Source organism: Siphateles boraxobius, unplaced genomic scaffold (assembly GCF_051911475.1).
Source record: "Siphateles boraxobius isolate OS27281-9 unplaced genomic scaffold, OSU_SipBor_1 15, whole genome shotgun sequence".
NCBI classification, from domain to species: domain Eukaryota; kingdom Metazoa; phylum Chordata; class Actinopteri; order Cypriniformes; family Leuciscidae; genus Siphateles; species Siphateles boraxobius.
This window is the reverse complement of record NW_027508755.1, coordinates 1,224,068-1,242,795: the sequence shown is the minus strand read 5'-3', so window position 1 is coordinate 1,242,795 and position 18,728 is coordinate 1,224,068. Positions and strand designations below refer to the sequence as shown.

General features: G+C 37.8%; 1 protein-coding gene across 3 annotated transcripts in view; it reads left to right on the top strand.

Moving 5' to 3' along the window:
- LOC143738616 (ethanolamine-phosphate cytidylyltransferase-like) overlaps positions 1-18,728 on the top strand; it is a 53,426-nt gene that overhangs the window by 3,767 nt on the left and 30,931 nt on the right. For 2 of the 3 annotated variants that reach the window (XM_077230630.1, XM_077230631.1), the window contains exons 2-3: positions 6,597-6,685; positions 17,604-17,765. In XM_077230630.1, coding sequence (XP_077086745.1) covers positions 6,597-6,685; positions 17,604-17,765 — 251 coding nt within the window. The remainder of the gene's footprint in view (positions 1-6,596; positions 6,686-17,603; positions 17,766-18,728) is intronic. The other variant, XM_077230632.1, reaches the window with a different exon arrangement.

Here is an 18,728-nt window from a genome sequence, read left to right as displayed (position 1 = left end):
CTAGAGCTGCTGTAAAGCCAAACAATCTCTGTTTCTGATAATTTCCTATTATCACTGTAAAGCTGCTTTGAAACAGTCCATATTGGTAAAAGCTCTGTATAAATGAAGGTGACTTACAGTATACCGGTTCCTAAATTTTGTGTACTATACATTATTTTTAAGTGCGTTTTTAAAATCCCTGCATCTATTCAATGGAAACGAAGAGGACTTTGTAGAGTGTATTGAGAGGGATCTCTATTAAAGGAGTAGTTCACTTCTGAATTGAAATGTCCTGATCATTTACTTTCCCCCAGGTCATCCAAGATGTTCATGTCTTTCTTTCTTCAGTCGAAGATTTTTGAGGAAAACGTTCCAGGATTTTTCTCCATATAGTGACTTCAATGGGGTCCAACGGGTTGAAGGTCCAAATGTGAGTTTCAGTGCAGCTTCAAAGTCTCGACACGATCCCAGACGAGGAATAAGAGTCTTATCCAGACAAACCAGTGGACATTTTATAAATTAAAATAAACATTTATATACTTTTTGACCACAAATGCTCGTCTTTGCTAGTGCTTACTAGTGCTAGTGCTCTGTGATGCGAATCATATTACGTAATCACGTTGATAGGTCACGCGTGACGAAGGTGGAAGTGTTTACAATGTGTTTACAAAGCCAGTGTTTACAAAGCCAACGTGCAAAGACTAAAGCCTTTTACAAAACAAATAAATAAATAAAATGTCGGATGATTTTGAAGTTGGAGGAGAAAATTAGATTTTCCCCTACGTCAAGCGTGACCATTCAACGGGATTACGTAATGCGTGAAGTCGTGGACGTGCAAGACGAGCATTTGTGGTTAAAAGTATATAAATGTTTATAAAATGTCCGCTGGTTTGTTTAGATAAGACTCATATTCCTCGTCCGGGATCGTGTAGAGACTTTGAAGCTGCACTGAAACTCACTTTTGGACCTTCAACACGTTGGACCCCATTGAAGTCACCATATGGAGGAAGATCCATAGAAAAATCCATAAGGTTTTCCTAAAAAACCTTAATTTCTTTTCAACTGAAGAACGAAAGACATGAACATCTTCGTGGGGGAGAGTAAATTATCAGGAAAGTGAACTAATCCTTTAACTTACTAATGGTTATAACTTAATAACCCAACAATAAATAACCCACACAACAAACTTCCTTTAATATAGCTTGTATTTGATTTTCGAGATGCAGCTCATAAAGTCTGCTATTAAAATCTGAAGTCTCCCTGTTTTTAGTTAGTGGCGACCGAGAAACAGTGGCTGGATCTCACAGAGACCCGAGAGAAGGAGAAGGGCTTTCTGTTAGATATTTTAAGCAGGAAAGGGATGAAGTATTCACAAAGACTGAGGTCTGTGCCTCTTTCCTCGACACCCTGTAGTGCTTCTGTCACTTTGTTTTCAGGACTCTCCAAATTTATGGCTGCAAGTTCTTTCGCTGTTAGAGAATAGATTCACAGAAGAAGTGCCTCCTTCAAGGGAATTAGGGTTTTACAGCAGGTGTTTTCTGGTGTGATGACGGTTTACACCATTATTACTCAGATTCGACAACGGAGACTTGTTTGTATATGATATTTGTTATGATAGATCGGGTCTGTATTTATCAAACCTCTGAGAATTACTCACAAGAACACTGTTAAGAATTGACTTAAGAGTTCAAAGCTCAAAGGCTCAAAGCTGCACTTAAAAGTTAGTTATGAAGGATCTCAGTCGTAATTTAAGTGAAGTGTAGGACTAAATCTTAAGTGTCAGTCTTAGAGATGATTCACAAACGGGATATTGGATGACGACATATAGGCATGGACCAATTAGTGAATAGATTTCCTTATTTAAGAATATTCTGAGATAAAATTAACATTGAATGGTGTAATTCCTAAGAGGAGTTTACATTCAACACACATTGGACAATACAACATTTTCAAGAGAATACATTATGATAAACACATTGGAAATGAAAGATGAAACACGTTTTCCACCATTTCTTAAATACTCATTTTAAACCGGTGTGTTGTTAACAGACCTTCCATATAAGCTAGGTTTTACGATATAATTAGCCAACCTGCGGGAGAAAGAAGCACTACTTTTGCTGAATGAGTCGAACAGCAGAAACATATTATAAAAGGTTCAGCCCAACATTAACCAGCGCTGAGAAAGATGATGAAAGATGTTCTGGCCAAACGATACCGAATGATGAACTGCTCGTCGCCAAACACTTCAAAAACATTCTTCCTGTCCTGAAAGATTCTCATCAGTGCATCACAGAAATGCTGGGTTGTTTCAACCCATGTTTGGGCCAAATATGGACAAACCCAACCAATGGTTTACATTTTTTAATTAAATTTTAAACCCAACGGTTCCGTTTGTCCATATTTGACCCAAACATGGGTTGAAACAACCCAGCATTTTTTAGATTGTAACCTCTCGAGCTGTCTTAAATGACTGAGAGAGTAAGAGTGATTCTTAGCTTTAACAAATTTGATAACTTGCTTTTTTACTTAAGTGGTGAGAATTCATGAAATGTACTCCTACTTTCAAACTTAAGACTAAAAGTTTGATAAATACGGGTACTGAAAGATATATTTTTATATTCAGATCGTCCAGAAATGTCAGGACAGACAAACAAGCCAGGTTGAAGTAAGTGGGCCACATTCTACTTTTAGGCACAAGCTTCTTTCTCTGAAGGCTGTGCAATAACAACACGATCTCACGGCAATTCGTAGCCTAAGTTGCCTAATTCATATGATAAATTACCTTCCCCTAACCACGCCCCTAAACCTAAACCAAAGCTGTGCTTGAATTTAGTTATCAAGGATCTCAGTCGTAATTTAAGTGAAGTGTAGGACTAAAACTTAAATGTCAGTCTTAGAGATGATTCACGACACTTTGCTGTGCCACAAACGGGATATTGGACCAATCACTGAATAGATTTCCTTATTTAAGAATATTCTCAGATAAATTCACATTGAATGGTGTAATTCCTAATAGGAGTTTACATTCAACACACATTTGACAATACAATACAAATCTGTTTTTTATTGTATTGTATTGTCATAAATGAGTATGAGTGAGGTCATACGATTTTGTAAGAAGTTGAGCATTAGCCACCTTTTAATCATTCGTATGAATTGGTCGTGAGATAGCGTTGGCATATACCGGGTTGGTTAAATCTGGGAGCAGATCTTCTCTAAGGTACGTGTTGAAGCCTGGAGAATGCAGATCGTATCCTCAGAGAAATCTGAGAGCCAGAACCCGAGACAGGGGTCAACACCAAGATGGACAGTCTCGATGTCCGGCTGTTCAGGCGAGGAAAGGGATCCGATGGAGTAACTGGCCCAAAGGAAAGAGTAACACAGAGTAACCAAATTACAAGACTGACAGACTGATAAATCAGGAGATGAGAACACGAGTACATGGAATGATGCTCTGCTAAAGAAACCATGGAAAAGCATATGGTGTTTTTTCTATTATTATAACCATTTTTAAAAATCTAACCATTTATTGTATTGTATATAATACATTGTATTGTATTTCTTTATTGTCCACCAAGCTGGAAAATTGTCTTTGGCTCACCAGCACATACAGGCAGTAGTGTAAAAAAAAGGATAAAAACCCAGAACAAAAAAGCACAGACAGATTCAGATTACATAGATATAAAAATACAGTTCATGCCACTGTCATTTGGTTTATCGATCACTTGCGTATTTGAGAATTTTAATAAAAAAGAATGGAAGAAAAGACCTCTTAAACACATTTTTATTCACTAGAGGGATTGTATAACGCCTAACTGATTTCAAGGACTCATACTGACTGGAAGAGAGAGTGATAACTCTCTGCAAGAATAATCCTGGCTTCTTTCTTTCCCCTTTCAGCATAGAGTTGTATGCTAACTCTATGCTAATGTACAATGGAGTTATACTAAGAGTTTGTTCTAGATCTGCAGTTAAAGTGATCATACCAGGCTGGGAGATGAAAAGTGAATACACTCTCTACAATAGATTTGTACACAAGTTGTAAAACTCCAAGGCCACCAAATTTGTCTAAGAATGCTGCAAGCATTTTTTAAAAATGTACTCTGAATTCTCAACGAAGCTCAATTATAAATGTTGAGTTCTGAGCTGAAATGTCCAGTGAGTGGCGCTAATCTTAATGCTCCATTTTAAAATATTGTACACTTACACTAAAGCCTAAACCTACCTGTTAGTGTTAACAAAAGCAAATGTGACATACAAATGCAATCGTAACCATGCATTTTAGCTTGTTTTTTAACTCTTGTCTTTGAGCTCTTCTATCGTGACGTGTCTTTCACTATAGATAAACGCTATTGTGAGCAAAGAAGTCAAGTCAAGTCACATTTATTTATAAAGCGCTTTTTACAATGCAAAAAAGTGCATCACCAACCCTGAATGGTCAGGATGTCTAAGCTGAACTCCATTCATAGTAAAATGTAATTTAACCTCTCCCTGCCATATCGTGACCAGGGCAGAGAGCAAGATCACGTAATGTTTGACGCTCAAGAACACATTAAGCTGTGTTGAGCAATGGTCAGCACTTAGTCAGCAAAAAGACAGTGGATTCCTCTTTGAGATGGGCAGAGAAACCCTTCAGAAAGACAACTATAAATAGCATGTTATTAGGTAAAATGATTAAGGTAAAACGAAGGGCAGTCTGGTGTATCTTTTAATGTGTTAATGGGTTTGTTTGACCGAATAACCAAACATGTCGTGGTGTGCATTAACCACATGACATGGTTGAAATGCAGGTCTGATCAGCTGACGCTGGGTCAATCAATCATTAAACTAAACTAACAATCACAGTGCTAAGCATGTGCTCTGCTGCGAATCTCAAAATGAGGCCGATACATTAAAACATCTCCAAAGTTACAACAAACAAATGTATTGAGTGTATTTTAAGACCTTTAAGATTTAAAGATTTGAACACGAAAGACAGTTTTCCCACCCCCACTCTAAAAAATGTTGGGTTGTTTTAATTTAACCCAATTTTGGGTCAAATATGGACAAACTCAAGCATTGGGTTAAAAATGTAATTTAAAAAAAGTAACCCAATGGCTGGGTTTGTCCATATTTGACCCAAATTTGGGTTAAAACAACCCAGAATTTTTTAGAGTGCCCCTTCACATTATCATAATCTGTTTGTTGCACTTTATGATCCTCATTAGACAGTGCTATTATTATTAAAAATAAATTTAATAAAAACTCAAAAAAAAATGATTATGGAATCTAGGTGATTCACTACATCAATTGTTCAGAAAAGAAACAGCCAACTGCAATTGGTACGTAAACTAGACGTTTAAAGATAATAACTTTTTTAAAGTGGTTCTCATCAAGAAAAGCCAACATCACCTGAACATTTGTTCTCTTTTGGCTTTTCCTGGCATAGCAAATGTGTGTTACAAACACAGGTACAGCAGACAGAGAAAATATAATGTCTAAAAGTCAAGGATCAAGAGACCAACTAAAGCAAACACTGATCATCATCATGTTAACGTCAATAAAACATCTAATAAAACATCTAAATTTCTGTTAATTCTCAATAAGAACTTATGTAGACGTCTGACAGAAATAAAGTCAATCTGGTGAGTAATAAGTGAACGAATTACAATCTGTGTGTGCTCTATGTGTGTGTGCCCAGAACTGAGCTTGGTTAATCCTCCTTCAAATATGCCACTACCTCGGACTTTAATCTTCTTCAGACTGAGATGAAGCTAAAAAAATATTTGTCTTGTAGTCATTTTAAGATTTACCTACGTGTAAATTTGAATGGTGTGTAAATGTTTTAGATGGTTTCATGTATTATGTTTTTATGTTGTTTGTCGGATTGTATTGTATGTTGTTACTTTGATGTATAAATTGCATATGCAAACTCGGCTGCCTGTTTTGGCCAGGACTGTAAAAGAGATTTTAATCTCAGTGAGAATTTTCTCCTGGTCAAATAAAGGTAAATAAGTAAATAAGAAAATTGATTTATTCATCTACAAAAATGTTTAGCACATGTTTAGGTTATATATCACTCCAAAATCATATTATGGTGAAATTATGGTTCTTTATGGTGTTTTAATGTTTTTAATTACTGTATTTCATTAATGATGAGAATCACCATTGAGAAAATTACTATTTTTTTTAAACACGATAAAAAAGTAAAGAAACAGTATTATGTCACAATGTAAAAAAAGTAATGTTCCTAAAATAGGCTATTTTGTCTTTTTAAATTAGATAGATAGATAGGTAGGTAGATAGATAGATAGATAGATAGATAGATAGATAGATAGATAGATAGATAGATAGATAGATAGATAGATAGATAGATAGATAGATAGATAGATAGATAGATAGATAGATAGATAGATTATAAGCTGTATCATAATTTAATTGCAGATTTGTTTTTCATTCCCTTTCTAATGTGAACTATTTTGATATTATGTGGATATCAAAATTCTTTTAATCATAATGTTTCCACACATCCTAGATGTACTATATCAACAGAGTATTTTGCAATAAGCTTGGGTCAAATTCTACCACCTTTCTAGCCTCTATAACATGTGTCTTCATTCATCTTCCCTTCTTCTTAGCTATGACATGGTCCATTATGGTCATTCCAACCAACTTCGACAAGCCAAGGCTATGGGGGACTACCTCATTGTTGGAGTGCACACTGACGGTGAGAACACGCACACGCACTAATAGATTATTTCACCAACAATAACTTCTTGCCCCTAGATCAGACATTCTGACCTTTGATTTTTAAAATACATAATGGGGCAATTTTTTTAAGACACACACAGACATCAAGAATTAGCATATGAATCACCATATTATAAAACTAATGGCTCCCAGCATGCACTGCAGCATGAAGCATGTCATCATTGTTGAGATTCATGATGTTAGTGTGTTTTCTTTTCTCACAATATATTAAGAAATTAAAATTCAGATTGTGTGATCTTTGCAAAAAAAAAAAAGTAGCCTTTTTCGGTCAGTGATGACATTTGTCAAACACTTTTATTTATGATAATGATGATGATGATGATGATGATGATGAACCATCATTTGATTGTCTTTGTTTATGGTTTCCTTTGCAACACATGTGTTTCATTAAACACTGTTGCAAAAACAACTACAAACATAAATAAACTTTAAAGAGTCAAACCGGCCAACTGATGGAAATACTGATCACCATAATGGTGACCAAACATTTTCAATAAAACTTCAACATCTAAACCTCTATTAATTCTCAAAAAGAACTTGTGTCGATAAATGACAGAAATAATGTCAAACTGGTGTGTGTAATAAGAGAGATTTCATCTAACGCTGTGTCTGGAAGTCAGTTGTAGTTCTTTTGTTTCTCTTTTCTTTAGTGATTCTGCTTGTTATCATCAGGTGTCTTCAATCGTCACTCAATTAATTATCTAATTAACTGTTTCAGTGTTACTTTTAACACCCTGGTGGTGGGTCCCATATGAACACAGTCAATTCCCTGGTGTTAATTTAACACTGCTCTGTGTAGTGTCAGGCAGTGTTTGATCAATTAAACTCACAATTATTTCTGATGATTTACTGACACAATTTGAATCAAGTTTTAATTTTATGACTCAAGTTATAATTATACACATTAAAGTGCATGACAGCATTGTCCTGGCCGTACACTCTCAAAAATAAAAGTTCCAAAATGGGTGTTTTGCTGGGATAGCATAGAAGAACAATTTTTGGTCCCAAAGAACCTTTCAGAGAACAGTTCTTAAAATATTTTTTTTCTTGTAGTGTAAAGAACATTTTAAAAATCTTTACAACTTTTAAGAGATGGAAAGGTTCCATGGATGTTAAAGGTTCTTCATGGAACCATTAAAGCCAGTAAAGAACCTTTATATTTAAGAGTGTATCCTATGAGGAGGTGCTTCTTTGTTCTGTTTGCATGGTGCATTTGATCATGATAGAACAACAGGCAAAGACAATGACACCCTTCAAATATTTGTTTATTTTGCACAGAGCCGAGTTTACACATTAAGTGGAATGAAGGCTTAATTGAAATAGGATTTTGAATGTTTATATTAGGATATTATGGACACTTGTTTCTGCCACAGAATGAAAAATAAAAAAGGTAATTGTGACTTTTTATCTCACAATTCTGAATATGTTTCTTACAATTGCGAGTTTACATCTGGAAATTCTAACTATTTATCAGAATTGCTTGATATAAAGTGCGCAATTGTAAGTTATAAAGTCTGGATTGTATGATATAAAGTCGCAAATGCGTGTTATAAAGTCAGAATTGCCAAAATTGCATGTTATAAAGTCAAAATTGCGTGTCAGAATTGCGTAATATAAAGTAGCAATTGTAATATAAAGTCGCAATTGCATGTTATAAAGTTGCGATTGCATGATATTAAGTCGCAATTGCGTGATATTAAGTCAGAATTGCGTGATATAGTCGCAATTTTGTGTTATAAAGTCAGAATTGCGTGATATAAAGTTGCAATTGCGTGTTAAAAAGTCAGAATTGCATGATATAAAGTCGCAACTGTAAGTTATAGACATAATTGCGTGATATAAACTCGCAATTGCATTTTATAAAGTCAGAATTGCATGATATAAATTTGCAATTGCGGACTTTAAAACACGCAATTACAACTTAATATTACGCAATTGTCAGAATTACAATTAAATTACAGAATTACAGAATTAAAAAGTCAGAATTGCGTAATATAAAGTCACAATTTTGTGTTATAAAGTCAGAATTGTGTGATATAAAGTCACAATTGCGTGTTATAAAGTCAGAATTGCATGATATAAAGTCGCAATTGCCTGATATAAAGTCAGAATTGCATGATATAAAGTCAGAATTGCGTGTTATAGTCAGAAACGCAATGTGTGATATAAAGTCGCAATTGTGTGTTAAAAAGTCAGAATTTAATGAAATAAAGTCGCAATTATGTGTTATAAAGTCAGGATTGCATGATATAAAGTCACAACTGCGTGTTTTAAAGTCAGAATTAAATGATATAAAGTCACAACTGCGTGTTTTAAAGTCAGAATTGCATGATATAAAGTCGCAATTATGTGTTATGAAGTCAGAATTGCGTGATATAGTCGCAATTGCGTTTTATAAAGTCATTTTATAAAGTCAGAATTGCATGATTTAAAGTCTTAATTGTGTTATAAAGTCAGAATTGCATGATATAGTCGCAATTGTGTTATAAAGTCAGAACTGCTTAATATAAAGTCGCGATTGAGTGTTATAAAGGCAGAATTGCGTGATATAAAGTCATAACTGCATGTTTTAAAGTCACAATTGTGTGTTATGAAGTCCTTATTGCGTGATATAAAGTCGCAATTGTGTGTTATGAAGTCCTTATTGCGTGATATAAAGTCGCAATTCCGTGTTATAGTCAGAATTGCGTGATATAAAGCCAGAATTGCGTGATATAAAGCCAGAATTGCGTGATATAAAGTCATAACATCGTGTTTTAAAGTCACAATTGTGTGTTATGAAGTCCTTATTGCGTATTCAGATCATAATTTATTCATACCGCAATGCATGATGGGAGCCATTAATGAGTTGTGATTGGTGGCAGCCACTGCAGCATGCATTATTATTGTCACCATTGTTGAGATTCACAGGCTGATTATTGATGTCTGTGTTTCTAAATAAATTCATTTGAAAGTGTTTTGATCAGAACAATATTTATTAAATATTTTGGATTATAATAAAAATACTGATGATCATATGTTGTAGAATCACAAAGCTGTTGCTGAGGGACCGTTTGGTATTTAAGGGAAGAGCCACTGGAGGAAAATAGGGGAGTGTCATGTCTTTTTATTCTTTGTTGAGGGGAGGGTCATTCAACTTTTTTTAGTCTAGGGGGAGTCACCCAATTTTTGTATTCATGAAAACAGCAAAATTTCAAAGTTGCTTGCTTGGTGAATATTTTTTCTATGTAGCTTTATGTAGCTCTCTCGGTCTCGGTCCCCCATCGCTATCAAATGGGTCTGACCAAACAAAAATCCAGTTTGGCGCTGTCTGACAGTACGTGCGCACTTCAGTACGCGCTCAGAAAAAGTGCATCATGTACAGAACGCTCAATTAAATGTTTACCCGGCATAGCTTTAAAGCACGAGCAAATAATGAACTTTTGTGATTGCGAATAAGTGCAGTTTCCTGTGAGTGTAAATCTACCGCGGCATTAACATGTGATATGAATGTACGTTGAGTGTATTGGGACTGAGGAGCCAGAACTGCAGCTGATAGAATGTGCGCTGTACGATACTACCATACTTTAGTTTCCATGCTTATTGTGTTTCCACAACAATGTTAGTGAGTAAATCTACTGAAATTGCCACCATAACAGTGGAGTGTGATGTGTTAGATGTGTTAGATGTTAGAATTATTTTAAGTTAACATAATAAAATACGCAGACCTACACCCCAAAAAATAGTTGAGGATAAATTCTATAAAATAGGCCAATTCCAGCGTTATGGACGTGACATTTGCAGTCAAAACTTGAAATATAAATTATCAGAAAATGCATTAAAACTGAATTTGTTTCCATCTGAATCTGCATCCATACCCCCTTAATGAAGGAGTCAAGACATTAGAAAAATATCAGTCTACACATGCGTTTTATATTTAATATGAGCGAAATACACATGTGACGTGACACAACAAATCTTTACCTTTTAGGTGGCAAAATATATTTTAATAATTCTACGAATTAGGCTACACTGCGCAAAACAAAAGTAGGCTAATAACCGGATGAAGAAGGGTCGGCCTCCACAGAACATAAAATATTATTTTTTATTTTATTTTTTGTGTTCGCATTTATGAGGAAAAAAACAATGTTACAGTTCTGTGACAGTTGTGACAGTTCTCCGTTACGGACATGACCGCTCTGAAAGCGACTTCAGAAAGCACAAAGCCTTTCTTTAAAGTAAATTTCGTTTTTTATTAATTGTATCTTAATTTTAATTAATTTTTCATCAACCAATTGCCTGGATTTAATAAATAAGAAGTAAATATAGTAGAAAATAGATTATCATGGCACGGAGTATCCGGTGCGTGAACTGGACTCTCATCTCATGATTTCCATTACACGAGAGTAGATGTTAAAACTTCATGCTGATTTTTACTCGGCTTTCGCCAAGATAAGCACCAACTAAGACGTAGGTTTAAAGTAACCTATGCTTCTCCATCCATTTACGCTTCTTTCCATCTGGTGACGTGAATCTCCTTCTGTCTGGTGTTAATAGTGTATTTGCGCGTCAGCACACACAACGGCTGCAACCACAGTGCGGTCCCCCCATAACAACCCTCTGGATTGAGCGGAGTAGGGAACATCTCTAGGGTCTTCAAGTGGGCACCTTCCATCCTCAGTGTTTCGTCGACTAGCCCACGACACCTCAAGAGGGCTCGACAGTGACTCTGGCGTCCCAGAGTCACCCCCCTCCGTCCCCCACTCAACTCAGCCCAGTTTACTGACCTCTTCTTCCCTCTTGCTGCTGAGACCTAACCACAATCTCACAATCTCTCCGCAACCCAACCATACGCGTCAACCCGTTTGACTAAGGCTGTCGAGCCCCACTGGTGCGTTAATATGCAGTTTCAGTGGCAACGGTTCCGTATGGCATACCACCTACCGCAAAACACAATATCTGCCCAACCACCCGTCATTCACGCAATATACACAGGAACGTAATGACTGTAAATACTATACAACCTCTACAAATAAACCAACAGTGCTGCTGAGACCTAACCACAATCTCACAATCTCTCCGCAACCCAACCATACGCGCCAACCCGTTTGACTAAGGCTGTCGAGCCCCACTGGTGCGTTAATATGCAGTTTCAGTGGCAACGGTTCCGTATGGCATACCACCTACCGCAAAACACAATATCTGCCCAACCACCCGTCATTCACGCAATATACACAGGAACGTAATGACTGTAAATACTATACAACCTCTACAAATAAACCAACAGTGCTGCTGAGACCTAACCACAATCTCACAATCTCTCCGCAACCCAACCATACGCGCCAACCCGTTTGACTAAGGCTGTCGAGCCCCACTGGTGCGTTAATATGCAGTTTCAGTGGCAACGGTTCCGTATGGCATCCCACCTACCGCAAAACACAATATCTGCCCAACCACCCGTCATTCACGCAATATACAGAGGAACGTAATGACTGTAAATACTATACAACCTCTACAAATAAACCAACAGTGCTGCTGAGACCTAACCACAATCTCACAATCTCTCCGCAACCCAACCATACGCGCCAACCCGTTTGACTAAGGCTGTCGAGCCCCACTGGTGCGTTAATATGCAGTTTCAGTGGCAACGGTTCCGTATGGCATCCCACCTACCGCAAAACACAATATCTGCCCAACATCCCGTCATTCATGCAATATACACAGGAACGTAATGACTGTAAATACTATACAACCTTTACAAATAAACCAACACCCTTCAAGTTTTCAAGAATTCTACGAAACCGTAGCATGGCGGCCTGTACTCAGCCAGCTAGAATCTTTCCGTCTCAACCACAGCCAGTTGCTGCTCCTTTCTGCTGCTTCAGATAAGTTCTTTACTGTGCGACGCAACTCTTGACCACTGAATCCGACGTCTCTGAGGAACCGGGTTGTAGAGTGTGCCACAAAACCTCGACAACCCACTTCCACTGGATAAACCTGGACTCTCCATCCTCGCTGTTCTGCTTCAGTGGCCAGATGAGCATACCGCAATTTCTTTCTCTCATATGCCTCATCTACCGCATCCTCCCATGGCACTGTTAACTCTATCAGTTGAACAATGCGTGCTGATCCAGACCACAAAACAATATCTGGTCGTAGGTTAGTGGTGGCAATCTCAGGTGGAAAAATATGCCGTTGATCAAGATCAGCCAGCATCTTCCAGTCCCTAGCAGCTTCCAGTTGTCCTGGGCGAGAATTGGTGTTAGCACCTTTTCTTGGTGGTTGCTCGCCTGGGCGGAGGAATATTGTCTTCTGCGTGTAATGTTTTGCTAGAACAGGCGGCAACTTATTGGTCATACTACGCTTGCCTTCCAATGCTAAAGCCAAACATCGCAATACTTGGTCATGGCGCCAAGTAAACCGACCTTGGCTAAGAGCCACCTTACATCCTGTCAAAATGTGCCTTAATGTGGCAGGTGATGAACACAAAGGACAAGAGGGATCCTCTCCTACCCAGAGGTTTAGGTTCTGCGGTGATGGGAGAACATCATATGTTGACCTAATAAGGAAACTGATCCTACTCTCTTCCATTGACCAAAGGTCTTGCCAGCCCATTTTTCGTTGTTCCACACTCTCCCATCTCATCCACTCTCCCTGCTTGGCCTGGGAAATGGCCTTTATACATCTCATCCTCTCCTCCTGCTTTCGCACCTCGTTGACTACCAGCTTCCTCCTTTGAGCTGGGCCTGCCTTGTGCCATTTAGGAGGAGCTAAACTGAGCCCAAAACCCCCTCTTCCATGCTGTACCTGTCCCCCGATATCCCCAATTTGAAGGTCAGCCTTTGCCTCTACTACAGATTTCTTTGCTGACCACTTTCTACCAGTTTTTACCACAGGAGCTGCCTCCCTTACACATTTGTCGCGTGACTCTGCTAAAGTCATTTCCAGTCTGACCTTGGCACACTTAAACTCCTCGGTTAAAGCAGAGACTGGCAGCTGCAATACTCCTTTACTATAAAGTCCCACTCTGCTGAGGCAGCGTGGAACTCCCAACCATTTCCTGATGTATGAACTTATTAACGCTTCCAGCTTATCCACTGTTGTCAAAGAAACCTCGTACACAGTCAGTGGCCACAGCAACCTTGGCAGTAGACCAAACTGAAAGCACCAGAGTTTTAGTTTGCCTGGTAGAGCACAGCTGTTTATGCTCTTCAACCCTTCCACTGCTTGTCGTCTAACTTCTCCCACTCGAACTGTGTCCTTTAGATCCCCATCGTACCATCTCCCTAGACTCTTCACTGGCTTCTGAGAAACTGTTGGTATTGCCTCACCATTAATGAAGAATATTTTATCTACTACCTTGCCTTTAACTATTGAGATGCTCCTTGATTTAGAGGGCTTAAATTGCATTCGTGCCCATTCAATATTATCTGTTAACTTCCCCAATAACCAATTAGTGCAGGCTACCGTTGTAGTCATGGTTGTCATGTCATCCATGTATGCTCTGATTGGTGGTAGTCGCATCCCAGAAGCCAAGCGCTCTCCTCCTACTACCCATTTTGATGCCCTAATGATTACTTCCATTGCCATGGTAAAAGCCAGTGGAGAAATGGTGCATCCTGCCATTATTCCAACCTCTAAGCATTGCCATGTAGTGCTGAATTCTGGAGTTGAGAAACTAAATTGCAAATCTCCAAAATAGGCTTTCACTAAATTTGTTATCGACATCGGTACCCTGAAAAAATCAAATGATGCCCAAAGAAGCTCATGTGGCACTGAACCATATGCATTAGCCAAATCCAGGAATGTCACGTGGAGCTCCTTCCTCTCCTTTTTAGCTGATTGTATTCCTTGCCAGATAACACTGATATGTTCTAAGCATCCTGAGAATCCTGGAATGCCCGCTTTTTGAACTGAAGTGTCAATGAAGCCATTCTTTAATAGGTAGGTTGACAATCTCTGAGCAATAATGCTGAAGAAAATTTTGCCTTCGACGTTTAATAGTGGACTGGACTGGACTCTCATCTCATAAATGAACCGAAACTCAGCGTATAGTACTTGCCTCACAGACTTGAGAAATATATAGAAAGCTTGATGTCTACTTTTAAAAAGAACATTTAAAAACGAAAAACAGACTGCTCTCTGCTTATGTAATCCGTATGAAATCTGCATTTCTCTCTGGCGCGTTACTGTGAAGATCACGAGTCAGCATCGTCAACTTCATCTTGAAGCCGACACACTGACACAGAAAAAACTTGTTTATTAATAAACAATTAAAATCTCTCCTTGCTATATTTGACATATTCATAATCATTACTTTTGCCGGTTCTTTGTGGCAGCTTTAAGATACTTTATTGGGTGCGCCACCCTTGTTACATGAACGCGTCACCACTGCATCAGCACCGAAAACATGATTTTTTTTAAAAATCTAAAATAAAAAATTATGATACGAACCGAATTGTAGGTTTGGTCTATCGTTACAGCCTTAGTAAGATGAGAAAGCAGGAGTTTAGACGTTTGTCATGGTTGTAAAAAAACAATGGCTATCTGAACATCTTTGCCAAGCGCAAATATGTCATGCCTTTTTTCACAATCATTTTGGAGGGTCATAGAAAAATGTATTACTGGCGAAGGTGGGGTCAAATCTTTTTTGACTACAGATCTCAAAACTCCTCCGGTGGCCCCTTAAATAAATAACGAACAGTCCCTAACAAGTTAAACCAAACGATCTCAATAATCTACATTATTTCAGATAACCGCATGATTATGCCAAAATATAACCAGCACTATCAGATCACACTTTTCTTTGTTCATTTGACTGTTATAAATCATGAACAGCAGACAAACAAAATTTAAATTAAATGTATAAGGGTCAAGAGTCCAACTAAAGCAAACACTGATCGCCATAACGGTGGCTTACAATTTGTGATTTTCTCCTTCAGTGATTCTGCTTGTTAACATCAGGTGTCTTCAATAATGCTCTATCATCACTAAATTAATCACTTAATTATCTCATTAACTTTAACACTCTTGAGTGTTAATTTAACACTCATATCTGCATCATATCCTCCATCGATGAAGCCCAATTGCAGGTGAAGGTCACTACTAATCAAGGAACCGGTTTTACTGAGAAGATGCGCATAACAATGTCATGCGATATATCACCCAGCCCTAATATAAAGTCAGAATTACGTGATATAAAGTCGCAATTGTGTTTTAAATTCAAAATTGCGTGTTTTAAAGTCCGAATTGCATGATAAAAAGTCGCATTGCGTGTTATAGTCAGAATTGCGTGATACAAAGTCGCAATGGTGGGTTATAAAGTCATAATTCCGTGATATAAAGTCGCAATTGCGTGTTTTAAATTCAAAATTGCGTTATAATCAGAATTGCGTTATATAAACTCCGAATTGCGTTTTATAGTCAGAATTGCGTGATAAAAAGTCAGAATTGCGTGATATAAAGTCAGAATTGCATGATATAAAGTCAGAATTGCGTGTTATAGTCAGAATTGCGTGATATAAAGTCAGAATTGCATGATATAAAGTCAGAATTGCATGTTATAAAGTCAGAATTGCGTGTTATAGTCAGAATTGCGTGATATAAAGTCAGAATTGTGTTATAAAGTCGCAATTGTGTGTGATAAAATCTGAATATTAAGTCACAATTGCATGTTATGAAGTCAGAATTGCGTGATATAAAGTCGCAATTGCGTGTTTTAAAGTCATAATTGCATGTTATAGTCAGAATTGCGTGATATAAAGTCGTAATTGTGTTATAAAGTCGCAATTGTGTGTAATATTCAGAATATAGTCACAATTGCGTGTTTTAAAGTCAGAATTGCATGATAAAAAGTCGCATTTTGTGTTATAAAGTCAGAATTGCGTGATATAAAGTCAGAATTGCGTGTGCTATATGTTTTAAATTCAAAATTGCGTGTTTTAAAGTCCAAATTGCATGATAAAAAGTCGCATTGTGTGTTATAGTCAGAATTGCGTGATACAAAGTCGCAATGGTGGGTTATAAAGTCAGAATTGCATGATACAAAGTCGCAATGGTGAGTTATATAGTCAGAATTGCATGATACAAAGTCGCAATGGTGAGTTATAAAGTCAGAATTGCATGATAAAAAGTCGCATTGTGTGTTATAGTCAGAATTGCGTGATAAAAAGTCGCATTGCGTGTTATAAAGTCAGAATTCCGTGATATAAAGTCGCAATTGTGTTTTGAAGTCAGAATTGCGTAGCCAGAATTGCGTGATATAAACGCAATTGCGTGATATAAAGTCAGAATTACGTGATATAGTTAGAATTGCATGTTATAAAGTCAGATTTACGTGATATAGTTAGAATTGGATGTTATAAAGTCAGAATTGCATGATATAAAGTTAGAATTGCATGTTATAGTCAGAATTGCATGATATAAACGCAGTTATGTGTTATGTGTTATTTAAAGTCGCAATTGTGTTATAAAGTCAGAATTGCATGATATAAATAGAAATATATTCAGAATTGCGAGATGTAAACTTAGTTTCTCAACATGGGCATTCATTTCATATTTTTGAAACCAGGATTATCAGAAGTGATATCAAAACTGATATCATTGAACAAACCAAGAGTCTCTCTCTCTCTCTCTCTCTCTCTCTCTTTCTGTCTCTCTCTTTGCCTCCATCTCTCTCTCTGTCTCTCTCTCTTTCTCTCTCTGTCTCTATCTCTCTCTCTCTCCTCTCTCTCTCTCTCGGTTTCTCTCTCTCTCTATCTCTCTCGCTCTCTCTCTCTCTATCTCTCTCTGTCTCTATCTCTATCTCTCTCCTCTCTCTCTCTCTCTCTCTCTCTCTCTCTCTATCTCTCTCTCTCTCTCTCTCTCTCTCTCTCTCTCTCTGTCTGTGTGTGCAGATGAGATCTCTAAGCACAAAGGTCCTCCAGTGTTCACTCAGGCGGAGAGATATAAGATGGTGCGAGCCATCAAGTGGGTGGATGAGATCGTGGAAGGAGCTCCTTACGTGACCACGCTCGAGACTCTGGACAAATATACCTGTGATTTCTGTGTTCATGGAGGTCAGAGCTTAAGTATAATAACCATAATAACCAGTGCTAAAGTGTGTATGAAGTCAGTAAAGTGAAGGCATTGGGCCCTATCATACACCCGACTCAATGCAGCACCAGCAAGTGTGTTTCGCTAGTTTCAGCTCGACACAGTTTTCATTTTCACGTCCTGCGCCACTTTTTTAAATAGCAAATACATTTGTGCCCATCTGTGTGCCCATGGGCTGCTGGTCTGAGAACCAGGTGTGTGTTCAGGCGCATTGATCGAGTGTTGCTTCTTTTGAGGAACTGAAATAGACTGAGCCATTGACCAACTGAAACCTGGTCTCAATGGCGCAATATTTATTTTTGTTATTTAAAGAGCGTGTTAGTAATATGAGCCTATAGGGGTTCCACAACGCTCGTACACTGCTTATGACACACACACATTCTGCTTATTACACACACAGGGACACAGCACAACACACAAACTAGCCAAATATAAAAAATAAAAGGATTACAATGTAAAAGATTAATATTGTGTAAAGATATTGTGGAATCTGGCTTTTCCTGTAGATGGTCTGCTTGAGAGCTTTAACCACACACACACACACACACACACACACACACACACACACACACACACACACACACACAGACACACACATAGCTTTAACCTTGTGCGCGAGCAGATCCGTTTCCTAGCTAGAGAAGCGTTCAGTTTTTCCGCTTGTGTAAATAGCGAATCCATCATGGCGGATTCGCTATTTACATGGAAGAATTTGCAAGCGGAAAAACAGCGCAAGTGTCTTTTAAAGGGAATGGGAGATGAGACTCTGATTGGTTTATTGCAAGTTACGCCCAAAACACATATTACTCATTAAGAGAATAGACAAAACACACCCATTACTCATTAAGAGAATAAACAAAACACACCCATTACTCATTAAGAGAATAGAGACAAAACACACCCATTACTCATTAAGAGAATAGACA